Source organism: Callospermophilus lateralis, chromosome 14 (assembly GCF_048772815.1).
Source record: "Callospermophilus lateralis isolate mCalLat2 chromosome 14, mCalLat2.hap1, whole genome shotgun sequence".
In the NCBI taxonomy this organism is placed as follows: Eukaryota; Metazoa; Chordata; class Mammalia; order Rodentia; family Sciuridae; genus Callospermophilus; species Callospermophilus lateralis.
Genome location: NC_135318.1, coordinates 34,226,174 through 34,245,132, shown reverse-complemented (window position 1 = coordinate 34,245,132; position 18,959 = coordinate 34,226,174). Strand labels below are relative to the sequence as shown.

General features: G+C 37.3%; 1 protein-coding gene across 1 annotated transcript in view; it reads right to left on the bottom strand.

Annotated features, from left to right (window-relative positions):
* Positions 1-18,959, bottom strand: part of Plekhh2 (pleckstrin homology, MyTH4 and FERM domain containing H2) — a 111,015-nt gene that overhangs the window by 36,586 nt on the left and 55,470 nt on the right. Inside the window, exons 9-16 of the mRNA XM_076833037.2 lie at positions 17,811-17,886; positions 16,243-16,337; positions 15,466-15,610; positions 15,046-15,182; positions 14,844-14,954; positions 14,596-14,682; positions 13,105-13,263; positions 3,719-3,799 (exon numbers count right to left, since the gene is read on the bottom strand). Of these exons, the coding sequence (XP_076689152.2) occupies positions 3,719-3,799; positions 13,105-13,263; positions 14,596-14,682; positions 14,844-14,954; positions 15,046-15,182; positions 15,466-15,610; positions 16,243-16,337; positions 17,811-17,886 (891 nt within the window). The remainder of the gene's footprint in view (positions 1-3,718; positions 3,800-13,104; positions 13,264-14,595; positions 14,683-14,843; positions 14,955-15,045; positions 15,183-15,465; positions 15,611-16,242; positions 16,338-17,810; positions 17,887-18,959) is intronic.

The window sequence follows — 18,959 nt, the reverse complement described above, 5'->3', positions numbered from 1 at the left end:
CTATTTATTAAAAGTATGTAATATATTCCAAAAGAATGAAATTATTTCCTCCACCTTAATTTAAGAGCAAGAAAACCTTACTAAAGCTGATGCACATTGAATTTATCTATCCTTTTATGGACCCAAACAAATATATCTGCCATGTTGGGTGTTTAGCATATCTATTTTAAAAATTTTGCTTTAATTAAGTATATTTATTTCAGGAAAATCCAGAGTGTGCTTCAGATTTATGACTTCTAAAACATTTGGCTAGGTTTGCAACTGCAGTTCTGAAAAAGTCCATTCTAACCGTGAAGACATTTACCATCGCACATTTCACACCGAGTTCCTGGGCCCAGGGCTTGGACTCTTTTTCCATCTGTGCTCATTCCTAGGGTGAACCCATCCAAGTTCCTGGCTTTCATCCCAGCATGTGTTTCACTACTTCCAAATGCATAACTCCAGACCCATGACTTTTATATAGGTGTCTGACAGCATCTCAAATTGCGTTCAGCAAGCCCACTTCAACACCCTGCTCTGCTCAGCCTTCCCTGTTCTCAATTACTGACAATTTCATCTTTTCAGCTGCTTAAGTAAAAACCCCATCACTGATCCTTTTCCTTCTCTCGTATCTCACACCTTTCCGGTCGACAAATCCTGTCAGCAAGACTCTCAGAATATTCTGGTCACTTTTCATACTTCCATTGTCACGACTCACCTGCAATCATCTTCCACCTGGATTATTACAATGGCCCCTGACTCTTTTCTTCTTCATTCCCTTCAGTCTATTCCTAACAGAAGCCAGAGTTCCTGCTAGATGTGGATAAGACCATGTGCCTGCTTTTCACAGCCTTCCAATGGGGGTTCTCATCTGAGTAAAAGCTGAAGGTGACATAACACACCACTCAAAAGACACCTGTTCAAGCGAAGGACTATTTTGAACTAAAGGCATTTAAAAAAAAAAAAAAAAAAGACAGATGCAAGAAGGGCACTCTGACACTTTTCTTCTCAAAGCAAAGGATAAAACTCCCACATGCAAGAGATCCTCCCTGTAAAAAATAACACTCTGCTCCTCCTCAGGGTTGAGGCCAAGGGAAGCTTGCACAACCAGACCTTGCTAAACCAGCCCATAATTCACTAGGGCTTCACCCTGTGAATGCTCCTAGCCTGTCCCTTTGCTTGGCATGTTTTTCCAACTTCCTGCTCTCCATCCAGTTCAATATGACTCTAGGTCATCGGGTCTTCATTTTCTTACGAAGGCTCCTGTGACATGTATAGTAAATAAATTCGTACACTTTTCTCCTAGAATCTATCTTATTATGTCAGTTTAATTCTTTAGTTCACTGAAACCCTACAAGGGCAGAGGTAAAATTTTGCTTCCTCAAAAAGCCATGTTTTGACTTTGACCTATGAAACCCCATATCATTTTGCCCCTGTTCCATCTCTGATGTCATCTCCTAGTATCCTCTCCTAACAGACTCCAGTCTAGGGCCTCCAGCCTTCTTGCTATTTCCCAAACACACCAGGCATGCTTCTGCCTTGAGTCCTCTTCACGTGCTGTCCCCTCTGCCTGGATTGCTCATGCATTAAATACGTGGCTGCTCTTTTATTTCCTTCAGAACCTAACTAAAATGTCAGCTTCTCAGTGAGGTCTTGCCTGGATGTCTTATATAAAATCAGTATTATCTATTCTATAGCTGATTAATAGTGAAAATTAGTAATTAAGTGTATTGTCTTTCATGCAAAATATGATTTACCCTCATTAAATTAATAATAACTATACACTCAGTATTTTCTATGTGCAGTGAATGAAGAAAATTTCTTCTAAAATTAAAAATGCAAAATTATCTAACCTTTTGGAAAAAGTGAGTAAAACAGAAGCAAAATAATAGGTCATTGATAAATAAAATGCGGATTTTAAAAATGTGATGAAGAAAACTAAGCCTGCTATAATATAAAGCAATACTATTCTATTGTGTTCTTTAAACATACCAATCCTGTGAAAATCTGGGTCCCATTCACTTCTATATTTAATATGGTTATTCATTTAACTAATGCTTTGAAGTATTTTGATTTAATTTAAAAAGACACTGATCAAGATATCAAAATTATTCTGGAAACATCTGTATCAATTTATAACACAAAGGCGGCCTGTACTGATTTACATGTATTCTCAATACTTTTCCAGTAATTACAGTGGACTTCTGTTGTTATTTTTATTCTTTTGACTTGTTTCTTCTGTGACCAATACTATTCATATTTATTAAATTATCTTTCAATGTAGATTAAAACATATACTAATTATAGAAATTTAAAAAGCATGGAAAGGTATTTTTTTAAAAAAAGAAAAATCATCCATAATCTATTATCACAAAAGTCAATCAGTATTTGAGTATAGTTCTTTTGGAGCTACTATGTGTATTTTTACATAGGTGCTGGGCTGGGGATTATAAACTCAGCATCCTAATCACCCTTCTTGGAAGGTCTCCTCATAATAGCAGATGAGCATCTGGGAATGGCATTTGCCAGCATCTCTTTCTCTGCCTGGCTCCAAGTTAGAGTCTGCCTATGAGAGAAACTGCATGAGGTTTGGAAGTTAAGGGTGCAATAAGGGGTTACTCTCCTGAGATAACTGCAGCCAGATGCCTAGGCTGATGTGAGATGCACAGAGGCTTCCAGGGAATTCCTGAGGACCATCTGCCTCAGGGCATTGTCCTGGCTTTTCAGATCTGTAGTGGAGTTCCCCTGACCTCTATCTCCTCAACTCTCCTGAATGTAATTTAAATTATGTAATTTTTCTAAAAATATGTATGTCCCTAGTTTTACAGTAAGTCTTTTTATACATGAACACATAGAATGGCTTCTCTTTTCCTGACTGAGAAGTTAGTCAGGACTACGCTGGGTACACAGTTTGTATTGTGCTTGTTCAGGTAGCATTTCCCCACATTTCTTCAGAGGCATCCTTTGTAATGAATATCAATTCCATTCCATCAGCAATACTGAAAACAACATTTTTTAAAAATACATCTGATAAGACCCAAGGGTGCTGCCGTGAAAAGGGAACATAGAAATACCAAAGGACCCACGTGGTCACTGGACCAGGAAGGCTAGTCTCATTAACACAATCATCAGTCACAGGCTGTTACCTGGAGTGGGCATCATTATTTTATGCAAGTACTTGTGGCACATGTTGGCAAAAGTTTTATAATCTCCATAATGATGACTTAGCAAACATTTCATCTTTGGATGATATACCATCTTTCTATTCTGAAATTGAAGATAAGTCTTTTTGGAGAGGAAATTAACTTGAAAGTGAATACACGGGATATAAATAGGCAGATGAATGGACAGGTAAGTTGTAGCCAGGTATTTAGGGGACAGGACTGAATTCCTTTTCCTCCCCGATCTTCTTTCTAGTTTACTGTTCCCTCCTCTTAACCTTGTTGAGTCTGTCAAAATGGGGGAATCTTGAGAAAGTGATGGTTGGGGTGAGGCAGAAGAAGGCTTTTCTCTTCTAAGTCTTATGTAATACATTAATTAAAAGTTACTAAAGCTTATAATTAAGAATCAAGATTCTTGTAGGTGACAGGTGTGTGATTACCTCTCTAATAAATTTAATACCAAATTTCATCCTTATCAAAAATTCTCAAGTTTTACCTAGAAACAGGTGAAAGAAAAAATTTAAAGCCACAACAAGCAAAACTTTCCTCTAATTAGCATATTAAACATACATACATACCTTATCTTCTTGACTGCGAAAATAATACAATGTCTTTCCTATAAGTGTACACCAGACTCTCTTGGAGTAGCCATGTTTTACCTGAAATCATATTTCATTGAATTACAACATAGTTCAGAGTGATGTATACTTTAGAGTATAGCTTATATATTCTATTTGAAGTTCTATATCCAGTTTGCCTACAATGTAAGTGATATTTCAACTGGACTGTCCAAATGCTGCTTAAAACTTACCTGTCACAGGAATAGCATGACATGTTTGTTTTGGAGCTCACCATTCAACACTGAATGAATGTTTATTATGTATCAAGTTTGATGCCTGGAACTGAGCGTTCAAAGGTGGATTTAAGAAAAGGTGCCAATTTCACTATTGAGTATATTCCATGGTCTCCATATTTCATGGATTTCCAACAAACTCTATGGCTCTATACTTTAGCACCATAGTGTTAGAATTAAGATTAAAATCTAAAGAATTCTAGAGATTTTCTAAATGTAAAAAAATTCATTCATTCAAAACATGGATGTCTTCTCCAGAAGTAATCATACAAAATAAAAAAATAATAAAAAAAATAGCATGAAAAGTTAATTATTATACTGATTATCTCCTACATATCAGGCACTGTATTAAGTGGCTAGGACAGAATTTGACAGGTCTTGACTTTGAATAGTCAGAGACTGGTCTCAGTCCTGGTGAAACAGATATGAACAAGACGGTCTTTTCCTATAAGGAGTTCACAGCTTTGTGAGAAAAACAGACAATTAAATCAGCAGTATACAATACGACTTCATCAAGAATACAAAGAGGTGCCATTTATATACAATTCTGTGGAAGACATTTTGTCAAAATGTTATTGGGTATTGTAGGTTTATCATCATTTGGTGGCTTTGGGAAGGTGCATGCTGTGGTTCCTCCTTGCTCTAGTCCTGCCCAGGTACAGGCCCTCAGGATCTTTACCAGACAGTCTAGGCTACGTACTCCATCCTAGTAAATCATGAAGAACCCCATTCCCCCCAATGGGTAAGACTGAGATAAAGCCCTGTCCCCCCAGACCTAGAATGTGGTGTCCTGGTTGGGGCTGCCCTGGAATCCTACTTCCCTGGCAACCCAGCCAACCCAGCCCTGCCAACCCAGCCCTGCCAACATCCGCCTGGAGGCTAGACCCTCTCCTGCAATATAAGAGACTAGCCAGTATACCCAAAGCCCACAATATTGTTGTCACACTTGCCCAAGATGATAAGAATTAAGGAGAAAAATAAATCAGGGAAGGAGAGAAACTTCAGGAAAGGGAGGGGAGCGTTATAATTTAAAACATGGGGACTAGGGAGTGCTTGCCTAGCATGCATGAAGCCCTGGGTTTGATCTCCCGCATCACAAAAACAAGCAAACAAACAACAATAATTTAAAAAACGATGGTGGTTGGGAGGGCCTCAGTGACACTGGGAAGGCCCTGAGGTAGGGGAGAGGAGCGATGTGGTCCTCTGAGGAAAGAACAGATGTGTCTGGTGAGAGATGTGCCTAGTGAGTCTAAGGAGCTGTAAGGAGGCCTGAGTGTCTCTGGCTCAGCAAGGAAAGGGAGAGATATGAGGAAGGGGAAGGAAGTGTACAATTTTGCAGGATCTTGCAGGATCTTGCAGGAGTTTGTAGTGATGTATATTTAAATTGAGTAGGAATTTAAGTAGTAACTGTAATAATTCATTGAGAAGATATACAAAGTATATCAAAGAATACAAAGTATCAGCACAATAGTAGAACAGTCACTAAAGTAGGAAAGGCCAGGATTTGAAGCCTGAAGGACCAAGGCTTAAACTTCAGCTCTACCACGTACTGGATGGATCCCCAGGCAACTGACTTAACCTCACAGTGTCTTTGTCATAACATGAGATTATCATACACCCCACTGGGCTGTTGTGATGACCAAAGGAGACAATGTAAATAAAGGATAATAGCAGTTACACAGTAAATGCTTCCTTCCTCACTATGAATAAGAAGCAAAACACACATTTTCTTTTAAAGCCACAAACCTAACCCGCCTTTGGGCTTTCAAAGCTATGGTTTAAACAAATAACTCCACCACTAACAGTTTGATGGGTTTAGAATGCTGCTTGAGAAAAGCAAAACAAAACAAAACAAAAAAAAAATGTTTCATTGGGCAAGACATATTTCAGCTTAATTAAATTTAGAAACATGTATTTACAGACAAATACCCTGGCACTTTCAAATAGTATTATGGAGTGCTTTTTTCTCTGTCTTTAAACAACCCCAGAAAGAAGTTTCCTCCAAATTGGAGTAAAACACATCTGGCTATAGACACTGAACTTCTGAAATGAGTTATCTTTAAAAATAGAACAGTGGCTATCTTTGGAGAACTGTAAATAAATGCAGACCCTTGCCAACTCATTGCAAAGGCTATACCTCAAAAACTGTCTATCTGCACATGGAAATCTTATTATCTTAGAATTCCTTAAACTTCTGACTTAATCTGAAAACATTATAATAAACAGAGTATAACAAAAGAATCTTTATGAAAGTTTAAAGGCCATCTCAAGGCTTAGATAAATAAGTGAAAGAATAATTTTTTACCTTGTATCCTTAACAGAGGTACTTCATATCAGTTCTGTCAAATTTGAAGACAAATAGTACATAATATTCCTAAGAGTGTGATTCTCAACATAAGCACCCATGGTCTCCTATCTCCCTCTGTGTTCTCATCCTTGTAGCATTCCCCACCACAAATCCTGTCACCAGCCTTGCTGCCTTCAATATCTAGGTGCAACTCTCATGATATTATCATCTAGCATCTTTTTTGAGCTGTTCATCAAGTGCCAGGAACAACCTTGTAATGGTTAATTTGAATAGTCAACTTGATTGGATTAAGAGGCTTATGGGTGTGTCAGTAAGGGTGTGTCTAGGAATGATTGGCATTTGGGATAGCCAACTGAATGGTGACCCTCCCCCTAAGCGTGGGCAGCACCATCCAATAGGATGATGGCTTGGATAGAATACAAGTTGGAAGAAGAAGGAAGCAGCAGCTAATACAAGCTCCATTCTTCTTGAAAGGGGTCTTAATTGCGCTGAGATCTTCTGAGGATATCCGACTCTTGCTTCTTCACTCTTCCAAATCGGACTCAGCCAGTGATTCTCCAGAAGCCTTAGGTCTCAGACTAGGGTAGCACCATTGATCCCTCTTGTTCTGGGGCTTCAGCCCCTTGGAGTGTGCAGCTACTCCTGGTCCATCTCTCCAGCCTGCAGACGGCCACTGAGGACTATCTAGCTTTTGCTCCGGTAAACAAACCTAATAAGTCCCTTTTTTATAACCATACTTCCTGTGGATTCTGTTCCTCTAGAGAACCCTAATACAACCTGATTGTGCCAGGTACTATCTGAATGTACTTCACCTGTTCAAAAAATTTATTTAATCCTCCCAAAACAGTGTGAGGTGGACACTATTATTATCCCCATTTACTGATGGGGATGCTAAGGCACAGGGCCTGTGAGGAACTTGTTCAAGGTCACATGAGTGGCCAAGGAGTTGTGCACAAGCAGACTGGCTCTGAAGCCCCTGCCCAACCTCTGCCATTCCGCCTCTACATCCTTGCTCTCTTTATTTCCATAACCTTTGCCATCCCTCCATTTTTGCCCCCATCCCTGCGCCTCACCTGGTTACCCACAACCCCCACTGTGAACAGCTCCACTTCTGCAGTTTACATTCTGCTCCCTGATCACAGCCTCCTCCGCCTCCCTCTCTCTTACTCACACCACTGCTACTTCATAACCTCATTCATCTGATCTTTCTCTATTATTACAGCTTCTCACTTCCTTCCTGGCTGCTCTTCGTTCTCTACCAACTTGGGATTCCATATTTGATCACAAACAATTCTTGATTCAAGACCTGTGATTAAATTGCATTCTATGCTTGTAACAAATCCACCCAACAAAACTTGATCTCCATTTGCCTTTAAATAATTCAGTGCAGTGGTTCACATCTGTAATCCCAGTGGCTCGTAGGCTGAGGCAGGAGAATCTCAAGCTCAAAGGCAGTCTCAGCAAGGCTTAAGCCTCAGCAAGACTCTGTCTCTAAATAAAATATTAAAAAGGGCTGGGATGTAGCTCAGTGGTTAAGTGTCCCCAGGTTTAATCCCTGGTAATAAACAAAAAGAATGTGGGAGAAGAGGGAAGGTTACAAGGGATTCTATGACATGATATCATATTAGCCACAGTTAGTAACTGTTGAAACAGGATGATGACTATGTGAGGTGTCATTACTGTTTTACTTTCACTTGTTTTAAAATTCTCATAATACAATGTTGATTTCAAATCATCCCATCTTAAAAATGCCTCTCCTGACCTCTTGGTCCCTCCAGCTTTAAAGGATCTCCAGACTTAAATATTGTACCTACTCATCTCCCATTTTCCCTCCAACCCACTGCAATGTGCTTTCTTCCCTGAGCACTCCACATGTGACACCGAGATCACTCCCTCCTGGCCAAATGTTCCACTCCCTGGCCTTCAAGATGCTCACTCTCAGGGTCTTTCATTCATCCCCTTGTGTGCCATTAACTTTTAGAAACCCAAGTGTTCCCCTTTTAGCCCTGTGCTCTGCACACTCGGCACATTTTTCCTGGCTGATTTCTCTCACTTTCATGGTTTCAGCTGCCACACAAATGCTTCAGTCCAGCCCTCTCCTCTGATGTAAACTGGTGTTCTGCTGCCTGCTGGGCTTCTTAGCTAATGCATCTTTACAAGATCTAAATATTGACATCTTCCAACATAACCTTTCCATTGTCCTAAAACTGCTCCTCTTTCCTGAGCTCTCTCTTATCTGGCACCATCTTTCACCCAGCATCTTTATTTCATCTACTTACTAACCCCCAATTCAATCAAACTGAAGATTTGACCTCCCACCATTATTAAAATTTATCCTCTCCTCTTTCCTCATGACCCCTTCAGAGCACCCTCTTCTTCATGTCAACACTCCTCCTGTTCTTAGAATCTCCACTTTGTCTCCCACAAATTAGTCATTCTCTCAGCAGAGTAATCTGTTAACAATAGGAATATGTCCACGCCCCTATTAAAAATCCTGAAGGGTTCCACAGATCCTCTAGGACGAAGAGACCAAAGCACTTCAGACAAAAGCAGCTCTCCACAACGGGGCCCCTCTGGCTTTTGTCCAAAGGACTTGTAGTGTAGGTGGTGCTACTTCAAGAGTGTATGCCTTTATGAATGTAATGCACTCCACTATTGTCATGTATGTAAGATAAAAAAAAAAAAAAAAAAAAAAAAAAAAGAGTGTATGCCTCATTCAAGCTGCCTCCTTGCCCGGAGAACCTTCCCTGCCATGTCATTTGGTGTAACTAATTTCCACTCTTTCTTAAAGACTTGGCACAGGCACATCTCTGAGAAGTCATTTTTCTGTGACCTTTATGGTACAATCCAATAACTGTGATTTTTCACATATTATAAATATGTTTCCGTCTCTCTCTTTCTCATTAGATCGTGAAGCTATCTGAGGAATGGGAAAGTGGAATATTCATTTGAATAACTTCCAGTCTATTGTGTTGTGTGTGGTAAATGCTCAACAATTTTTTTTTGTTTGTGATTTAAAGAAACAAATCTGCATATAGAAAATATTTTTTAAGCATTAAAATAAAAATCATGTGAGAGAATTTCCAGAATCAAATCAATCAAGTACTTAATATCTAGCTGTGTATTTCTGTACTTAATAATAACAATATGACCACTTGAAAAACCTTCCTTCCCTCTAAGTATTCAAATACTGTTCTACAGTATCTCAAACTGTAGCCCGCATCTCGGTTTGGAGCAAGTTACTTAGAATAACTGAGGGAACTTTTTCCCCTTTGAAGGTGAAAACAAAGTTGGGGGATGGAAGGAGGGTGTGGACAAGTCCTCATAGTGGCAGGAAGAAATCCTGTCTATAAACCTTGATGGTTCCATCACTGATAACACATCAACCTAAATTCATCCAAAATGCAGCCATGGAATGGGAAACAGAATTGCAGAAGTGTAACAGGAGCAGAAACAGACAATGCCATGCTGATAAAGTGAAAGGAACCAAGCAAACAAACAAAACAAACGTGGGGAAAATAACAGACCCTTACTATGGAGTCCTACTAAACTCAGGGTGTGATAGAGAAATAAGAGGAAAGCTCATTATTATGAGTTGTAGTAAGAATGTGGCTTAAAGCGGCACTGTGTTCCTTGGAAAAAAGTGTATTTGCACAATATTAGGGATTTCCATGTCCGATCAGTAAATGAGAAAACATTTTTATAGAAATGTAATATTTTGGAAAAAACATAGTACATCTCTTGCTGGGCACAGTGGCACATGCCTGTAATCCCAGTGGCTTGGGAGGCTGTGGCAGGAGGATTGCCGGTCCGAAGCCAGTTTCAGCAAAAAGCAAGGCGCTAAGAAACTCAGTAGACCCTGTCTCTAAATAAAATACAAAATAGGGCTGGGCTTGTGGCTCAGTGGTTGAGTGCCTCTGAGTTTAATCCCTGGTACCCCACCCCACCCCAAAATAGTACATCTCTTTGTTAAATGCACTGGTGAATTATTTCTTTCACTACAGTTAGTCAGTCTGTAAATATTTCTGAATAGCACCCACCTACATTCCCACATTGTTATTAGATATAAATTACATGAGAGTATAGCTTCTTAACCTCTACATTTTTTCACTTCTTACACAGTCATAGCACATAAGTGATGACTGATTATGTGTGTGCAAACGTTTTATTGCATTTTCCCAAAAGCAACCAATAGAATTTCTTAAAATTTTATGATAATATTAAGTGATCTTGTCCTTTATAATATTTACCCCATCCTGTAGTCCTCTATGTAGAGAATCACATTCCTGTATTCTAGCAATTCAATGTGATTTCTAACAGTGGTATCATTGTATTGTGCACTTTGCCGGACCTTTTTTTAAAATTTGTTATTATCATCATTTGTCAAGAGTGAAAGGAGCAGGATTTATATAAGTGAGAAGAAAAGAGAACTTCCACAAGGTGAATGGGGAACTGATAGCAAGTTTTCCACTTCAATAGTCTAGGGGGCTTATATACCTTTTGGGTAGGGCAGTGATGAAAATTCATGCTAAAGAGACACTGGAAAAATGTTAAGGCTATTGGCTTGGTCCGTAACCCTGCAATGAGCTATGTCCTTTAGTCCCTGAGTTTGAACTTTCCTGTAATCTTTATTTGGGTCCAACCCCATGTCCATTTTACTGCTGTTCCAGAGCAAAGGAGTTGTCTGGGATGTTTGCCAAACCATTTGTGAGACTTTAATAAACATAGTATATTTGCTGACTACCCCAGAGGTCTGTTAGTGATTTATATACTGCAAGAAATTTTCAATTTGAATTTAACACATAGAACGATTTTTAATTTCATAGCAATTGATAGTCCTAAGAGCATAGCTAATTCGGAACTAACAATCTAGTATAAAAGGAAAAATAGTGCTTGTATCCAGTAAATGTCTGAAATATAATAATAATTCTTAAAAGTCAATATTTATTCATTTTTTTAAATTAGAAAACAATTAAGCAAAAATATTATAATTACACAGAAATAACCAACATACCTTGGTATATTTCCCTCAGACAATTTTCTTTTTTTTTAATATCTTTTATTTTATTTATTTATTTTATGTGGTGCTAAATTTCAAACCCAGTGCCTCATGCATGTGAGGAAGCGCTCTACTACTAAGCTACAATCCCAGCCCTCCCTCAGCCAATTTTCTATGAATACATAAAATAAAAATGGAATAAGAATATAATAATTGCACTCTACTTACCATCTAACAATATATCACAGTTTATTTCTGTAGCATTAAATATTCTTCTGCCACATATAAAAGGCTACACAGAAAAAGCATTATGATTGTATAAACATTTCTTTAAGCTATTCTCTACCCTACATCTAAGATGATCCCTGTGTTTCCTTATTATAAACCATGCTGCGAAAGGAATCTTTCTGGAATAATAAAAATGTTCTAAATCTTTAATGGGGTAACAGTAACTATCTTTCAAAATTCATCAAACACCATACTTGATATCTGTGCATTTCAGAGTAATTTATGTTAATTTACCTCATTTTAAAAAATCTTTATACTTAGTTAAATATTTTGTAAGTTAAGATTATTTCCTAAGGATAAATTTCATAGGAAATTTATACTAATTTTAAACTGGGAAATTTATAAATTAGGAAACTTATCCTTTCAAAGGACATGTTTTTAAAATATTTGATATTCATTCATTCATTTGTTCATCCAAAAATACATACTGAGTTAACAACTGGGCTCAAACATTGCCAAATTATTTTATAGAGTAATATAATACTCTCAATTAGCAGATCTCTAAAAGTGTGTCAATATTGGGTTTCAAAATTTTTTAAAAATATTTTTGGGCTGGGGATATAGTACAGTTGGTAGAGTGCTCGCCTTGCATGCACAAGGCCCTGGGTTCAATTCCCAGCAACACACACACACACACACACACACACACAAATAGAATAAGGCAGGTGTGGTGGTGCATGCCTGTAATCCCAGTAGCTAGGGAGGCTGAGGCAGGAGGATCACCAGTTCAAAGCCAGCCTCAGCAAAAGCAAGGTACTAAGCAACTCAGTGAGACCCTGTCTCTGAATAAAATATAAAATAAGGCTGGGGATGTTGCTTAGTGGTCAAGTGCCCCTGAGTTCAATCCCCAGTACCAATAATAATAATAATAATAATAATAATAATAATAATAATAAAGTCTTACCTCCTCTCAATGGGTACAGTTGAGAGGAAAAGACTTTAGGATTTTTTCTTTTTGTTCTAAAACATGAATAACATAGATCTCATAATATCTTTAAAAAGTTTTTCTTCTCACCAAATTTAAAAAATGATATCTATTATTTTAATCTATGCTTCTAATAAAAAATGATTGGTGATAGTAAATTTTTTTTTCTGATCGATATGATCAATAAGATAGCTTGCATTTATTTGTCTCTACTATTTCAACTTCTCTCCCTTGGTCCCCCCTCACCTCCCCCTCATCCTTTACCTACTGATCAGAAAAAAACTTGTTAAATACTTAGGATATTAACGAGCTTTCACACCTTTTAAATACCTTTTCAAAGTTTTTCATCTATCTTTTATAAATTGTGCTTGTAGAATTTTTAATAGCGCATTTATATTTTTATGTATTGTAGTCAAATTTTCATTTGTCATCTTTCTGGTTTTTGTTGTGGGCATCAAACTTCAAACACACTCCCCTCCCCAATACAATATAAACATTTGATACTCATATTCCCCGACACCCACTTTTCCTGATTTGCGGGGCAAATCCACTTAGTAGCCTGAGACAGTGCTATGCACACGAGGTTCCTACCTTCGTGAGTAATCCCTTCATTGTTGGTTTGCCCTCAGGCTGCAGGAAAAGTGGGTTAGCAGCTTGGATCCGAAGAACATTCTGTAACACTTTAATCCATTCTTCCAATATGTTGGGAGAATCTGCAGTCAGATAGTATGTGTGTTTTTCAGTGGTCAACTAGAATGGGATGAGAAAGCAGTAGGAAAGGCATCTGTGAAGATTTAGGATTTTTAGCATGTCCTTGTCCATTCTTCAAATATCATTTACTTTACATGGAAGCAAACATGCAGAACCTTGGATCCTAGGTTCTAAATAAATGACTCCACAATTATGTATAATACTTAGTCACTTTTGAGAATTATAATAATTAAATTTTTGTTGAAATGTTTTCTTCACTTTGGTTTACTTTAAAAGTTTTCATAATATTAAATTTTGGGATCATGATTTTACATTTTCACCCATCCCATTTTTGGTTTTTCCCTTAAATGGTGCCTCAGGCACCTGGTTGTTGAAATGAGAATCAGAATGACTGGAGATGTTATTGTGAAATACAAAGAAATGAGGAAGTCACCTATAAATAAAACAAGAAGAACTTGCATATAAGAAGAGAAATTTTTGGAAATAACATGTGATCAGATATTATGAACTCACAATTTTCCAGTCTCAAATTAATCACACTGTAAATTTTCCAAATATTTCAGAAGCTTACAAATGATTCTTAACAGCCATGCTCCAAGACAAAGCTTTCCCTAATTCTCCCTTCTAAATCTCTGAGTAGTTCGCAGTCCACTGGAAACATTGATAATGTACCTTTCTGGAAAATGTTGTCTTCCACCCTCCGAAGGAGCAAGATGAGAAATAATGGTTATTGAAAGCATTTCAGAAATAGTGAATTTAAATTGCATATACCAGACTATCTCAAAAGCCTGTATTTAAATTAAACAGATTTAAGACAAGACCGGCCTTATGTGTAGGTAAAATGGGCAGCTAATACCTCTCTGGTGTGACTGGGAAGCACAGCACCTCTGTTCACCAAGCGTTAAGTTGTTATAAAAACTGTATATGTGTTATAGTAAGTTAATGGAAGAACAGTCATTGTCTAATTCTGTAAAAATACAGATACTCCTGAATTTAATCATATAATGTATTACTAACATCTTCTGGGAATTCATTTATCAGCTAACCCTTCCTAAAATAGCTTGACATATTAAGAGCTAAAAATATCTGGGACATTAAATATGCGGAAAGAAGAGTGTAAAGAAAGAAAAGGTAAAGAAAGTATAGTGGGAGTTACCCAAAAGAAATTTAGCTTACATTACCACATTAACTAAAAAGCCTCACAGTATTAACATACCTTTGAGGCATCAAACTCCAAAGTGAATAAGAAACAGTGAATAATCCAATCTCCTTTCCACTAGCTTGGATCATTGAGAATTGAATTTTGCATGATATATATATATATATATATATATATATATATATATATATATATATATATTTAAAAAGTACCTGAACTGTTTGTTTGTTGTCTCCTCTTAAAATACTGCAGGAAGCACTAAGTTCAATATGGCCCTGGGGTTTTCTTATTACATCACTCTGTATGAAAGGAAGAAAACCAAATGAACAAAGATGAATAGTAATAGTCATAATAAGAAATGCTTTGCATCATTAGTCACATTACCGGGAAGAAAAACAGTGAACATTTTAATTTATAGTTTGAGGAATTCAGTTCTGAAGAGCAAGCCTTTTCTACTCACTGGAGATTTGTAGTAAAGTAATTCTCCACCTTTGAGAACGAACCACCTCCGCTTCCAAGTCTTGACCTTACCACTCATTTTTAGTAAATAGCCAGATTTTTCCAGTGGTTCCTAATTTTAAGAAATTTTAAAAAATTTTAAGTTTCCTTTTGGAAGCTCAAACTGATTCATTAATTTTTTTAAAGTCTGATTCAGGGCTTACATTTTTCCCATTATCACTGGAAGTCGAGCAGGTTTTAGGGAGCTTCTGCTCGGGCTGTAGGCACTCTGTGTCTGCAGAGTAGGCATCGGGGGGAATGGCATAGTCATTTTCAGAAGCCACAGAGGAGACAGACACTCCTGGAAGATCAAGGAAATACATCAAGTCAGCATTTAATACAGGGGGACCCAAATGCTGGTTGTGAGAGATCCTGAATCATAAACGTCCCCATACTACATCTATTCTCATTCCTTTGGCCATTAAAAACTTTTAAAGCTGAAAACAACTAAGGGATAGGAACCATCAAGCAAATTTCTAAGGAAGTCACAGGAATGCAAATAATATTTTGTTGTGATGACAACCTCGGCTAATTATAATAAATAAAATATGTGCAATAGTCTACTAACTTGGCTTTCCCCTCACCTCGCTTCATGGCTCGGGGGCTCCCAGGCCCACTCCGGTTGCGCAAGTCCGACTCTGATGTCTGTGAGCTGGATCTGGAGCCGTCCTCTTCCTCGGAGCCAGAGGAATCGTCCAGGAAAGGGCTGCTACTTATTTGGGTCGCCTTCTAAAGAAAAGCAGAACAGCCTCCCTGTATCCATCTCTAAAGTTATTATTATTTTTTTTTAGACAAAGAATGTTTTATAAGAAGAAGTCATGGAATATGGGTTTTTTTTTTTAAGGATTACTAGATTATATTTTGCCAGTATGAAAGTCATGTTGTCCAACCTCAAATTCTAATTATCAAGGCATTTGTCAATTATAGAAAACTTCTGAAAACATAAGGTTATCAACATCTGACAGTCCTCATTTTTAATTAGATACTTTTGGCAAGGAAGGGACTCTGGCACTGAAAAAAAAAAAAAAAAAAGATCTTTCTAAATTAGGAGTTCCCATTACATCATTAATAATGTGTTCCCTTTAAACAATTAACAGCCTGGGATTGTGTGTGTGTGTGTGTGTGTGTGTGTGTGTGTGTGTACCACATGAAATTGGATGAAGACCTCTAATGCTCTGAGAATAAATATCTTCTCCAGACTTTTCCTTTTCTTCTTTTTTAATGATAAATTAATGTGAACTTCTAAGACCTTTCTACAAAGGGGGAATCTGTGTAGAATGGAATGGAATCTGGAACTTGAACAATTTTCCCAATGCATCATGAAGAGAACCATGTGTTTAACAGTAACAAGGATGAGTTACCCCTTTCAAAGTTGTATACACTGGGGTTGTCATATTCTTGTATATCAGAGATGTATAAAGTCCTGATGTGGTATAGGACAGCATGGTGGCAGAATCTGAAACAAAAAAACCATGTCATTTTCTTTTTTATACAAAAACTTCTAACAAGCACATTGACCTATTTGTTATGAATGTGGATTAGCATCATTTCCAATTAAAGAGAAATTGGATTAACACATGATTATTAATTATGTAGTCTGTTACGAATCATGGCATTTACAGTTTTATAGACGCCCCTTTTTTACATGGCTCATTATTTCCTCATGTATGCTAGTCCCCTGCAGTGAGACTATAAGTTATTTGAGAGCAAGAATCATGGCTTTCATTTCTTCAGCATCTCTATGCATGCTTAGCTCAGGCTGCGCAGAACTAGGTAAGATAATTACCGACTGGCAGACTCAGTGGAAGGACCTATGAAGATGTTCTCTAACTATTCACAACCTTGTTATTGACCTGGTATAAAAGCATCATCATTCTTAAGCCTTTATCAGGTGAATCTAATGTTGAAAGGTTAGAATATGATTTCTTGGTAACAACAGAAGATAGTTGAAATGAAACAGAATATCAATGGTTACTTCTAAGACATGGATAAGTGGTAGAACTGGGAGGACTGATAGAAGGAACTACAGGAACATTTCTCTTTTTATTCCAGATGGTTCTATGTCATTTGGTTTCATTCATTCATTTATAATGGGCATGCATTAGTTCTATAATAATTTTAGGAAGGAAGGGAAAGAGGAAGGGAGGAAGAAGAGAAAAGACACAGAGACAACATTTTTACAACTTTGATTCTGAATGGCTGAAATGCCAGTTTCTCCACTTTAGTCTCTGAAGTATTTCTACATCAGAGGTACTTTCCACATCAGATTTGAATGTTTTGGGGTTTCTATATTAAGTAAGATGAATTTAAATTTTAAAACATAAGTCAGCAACCTTTGAAATCATCTTCTCAAAGTTTATATAATTTGATTTATTTTTAGATAACAGACATTTGGGAAATTGTTGGCTATGAAATAGCAATACAAAATCACAAACTTTAAAAATAACTTTTTTATTGTGTTAAAAAAGCACATCAAATAAAATTTACCATCTTAATAATTTTTAATATTTATTTTTTAGTTGTAGTTGAACACAATACATTTATTTTATTTATTCATTTTTATGTGGTGCTGAGGTTTGAACCCAGGGCTTCGCACATGCTAGGCGAACTCGAGCCACAATGGCAGCCCCCCATCTTAACCATTTTTAAGTGTACTATAGTGTGAAGTATATTCACATTGTTGTAAAGCAGACCTCTAGAACTTCTTCATCTTACAAATCTGAAATTCTAAAACCATTAAACCACACACCTACTTTCCCCACCCCTCCTAGCCCTTGGTAACCACCATTCCACACTGGCTAACTCCCTAGAGTGAAATCTTACAGGATCCACCTTTCTGCACCTGTCTCATGTGTTTGTATTGCGCTATCAATCACTTAGCATGACATCCTCAAGGCTCACCCATGTTATAGCATGCAAAAGCACTTACTTTTATTAACATTTTCCATATTGAACGCCTCAGACATTCGAATGCCTGATTTGGCTACAGCATAAATTCTGCTTTCCTAATGTAAAAAAAGAGATTTGAATAGGATGTTTAAAAAGAAGAAATGATTACTTTCAATATATATGTTTTTCATTGATTGTTAAAATTCACTAGAAGACAGAATTATTATAGAACTTATTACCAATAAAACAGGCCACAGTGAATAGTAATATAGATATTTGTTTCCATCTCTTTGTTACTCCATTATTAGTTCCCAAATTCTTGCTTGACATTTTAAATTCTTTTGAAGATACAGGGAGCAAGTAAGAGAAGTTTATTCATCATTATAGGTAAACACCATCTCTAATAGTCTACCATTTCAGAAAATGGGTACATTTTTAAAAGGAAAAATCTTGAATGGCCATAATATGAAACAGAAACTATTCACAATCATTGAAAACACATAAACACATTCTTTGTTAGTCTATCATTCTAGAACATGGTGAAAGAAAGAAAAAAACTTGAAATCAGAAAGCATAGCTAGAGTAGGATTAAATGCCATCATCTTCTTACTTCAACATACATTTCAAAAATACCTGAGGTCAAGTAATGAGTATTGCAATGGAATTTATAACATTACCTTGTTCTAAAAGTTGGTTATTTTGTTTTCTCCTCTTCTCTAAGAGAGATCTCTAGACTTGCTACCAAAAAGGTTATTAGCCCTGCTCCTGTGAGAAAAAAGACCCCAGGTGGCTGCTAATGCATGGATCACCACATTCTGAATTTTGTAATGCATCTAATTTGGACCCATTTGGCTGGGCCACCGTCTAGCAGGCAACCAATGCCTCCTGCAAATGGCTCAAGAGGAAATTGGCATAAAATCGCTGATCTTTAGGAGCACTTTAGATTGAAGAGCAGCTGACTTAACGAATCTAAGGCAATTACAGAGACTAACAGCAAAACAGGCAGGTCAGAAAGACAAATAAGGCACTAAACAGGAGACGGGAGGCAGTAAGAGGCCACAGGAGAGTGGGAGAGAGTAGGTAAGCAGAAAGAAAAGTGGAAAGAGAATCACTGCGGATGAGAGGACAGGCTGAGCCACTGCAGAGAGGGCAACGGCTGGCACTTCCTTCTAGGGCGTTGACTATCAGA